Source organism: Penaeus monodon, chromosome 24, assembly GCF_015228065.2.
Source record: "Penaeus monodon isolate SGIC_2016 chromosome 24, NSTDA_Pmon_1, whole genome shotgun sequence".
NCBI classification, from domain to species: domain Eukaryota; kingdom Metazoa; phylum Arthropoda; class Malacostraca; order Decapoda; family Penaeidae; genus Penaeus; species Penaeus monodon.
Window position 1 is genome coordinate 4,387,323 of NC_051409.1, and position 1,218 is coordinate 4,388,540.

At 48.8% G+C, this 1,218-nt stretch overlaps 1 protein-coding gene across 1 annotated transcript in view; it reads left to right on the forward strand.

Moving 5' to 3' along the window:
- LOC119588480 (transcription factor castor-like) overlaps positions 1 to 1,218 on the forward strand; it is a gene marked incomplete at both ends in the record, with an annotated part of 84,074 nt that overhangs the window by 41,395 nt on the left and 41,461 nt on the right. Inside the window, 1 exon segment of the mRNA XM_037937128.1 lies at positions 308 to 455. Within this exon segment, the coding sequence (XP_037793056.1) occupies positions 308 to 455 (148 nt within the window).

A 1,218-nucleotide genomic window follows, 5' to 3' on the forward strand; every position in this document is an offset into this window, starting at 1 on the left:
TTAACCTTGTAGTGGCTTGTATCAGTCTTGCTTTTATTATTATTATTCGGGGTTATTGTTGGCCAGCCTGGGTTCGGTTCCGTTTTATTATTTTTGCATTCCTGCGGCTTGCTATTGTCGTCTTGTGCTGTTGTTTTGTTTCGTTTTGTTCGTCTCTCGATTATTAATTGTTATTGCCGCTATTATTGAGTTTATCGTGTGTTGTGGGCTGTTATCGTCGTCTTTTCTTTCGGTTGATTTTATGGTTTATTGATAGTCTGAGTAAAGTGTGTCTTATTCCGATACTAAAATGTTTTCTTTCCGGCAGATGCTCGGCGGAGGTAACTTCTCCACGCTGCTCACCCTGGCCGCTCTTCAGGACGGGAAGGGCGTCCCAGGGCATGGCGTCCCCCTCCCCCCCACGATGGACACCCACAAGTCCTTGCCCACCACGCCCACCACGCCCACATCTACAGGTAAGTCGTGATGAGTTTGATTTTCTCGGATTACAAAGGCGATAGAAGATGACTCCGGTTTTCCCGCGCTTTTGGTTCGGCATTCTTGGGAAATGTCGGGGAGGGCCGCCCGGGGGAACGGCGGAGAGGGCGCGGGGTTAGAACATTTTTGTGTTTTAGTGCGGCCGAATTATGTATGTATTGGGAAATTGTTTATGCATATTTGAGGAGTTGCTACACCCACTCCCCCCGTCCGGAGCCCTCATGCAGGGCCTCATAAACCCCTCATGCACTGTGTCATAAACCGTAATACGGCTGGTTTTATTTCCCGGCGGGCTCTCAGACCTTCGCGAGATGGCCCGGGAGGTACATCCCGGCGCCGTGGTCTCTCGCCGAGATTATATCCCTGAGAGCACTCCTATTAATTTAGACTTCTATACCTTCCACACCCCTGAAGAGTGATTAAAAGATAGGTTATTCTCTTGCATTCTTTTCAAGTCGGAATGCCATATGCTCTGCTTCGACTCTTCCCCTTTTTTATAACACTTACGATCTGCATTTTTACGACAGTCGGCCGACGCTCGCTGCATAGGAAGCGCGGCCTTACCGTGGTTTACACATCACCTTCGCGGCTTTTATTATAATCCGTCCGCCGGCCAACTTTTTCCAAATTCGAACGCCTCGTTTGTACCTTGGCATTCATTAACCTCACAGATAAAACCGACTCGCAGCCATTGTTCTGCCGGACCTGTAGCTTATTTCTGAAACGTTCGGGATGAAAAGG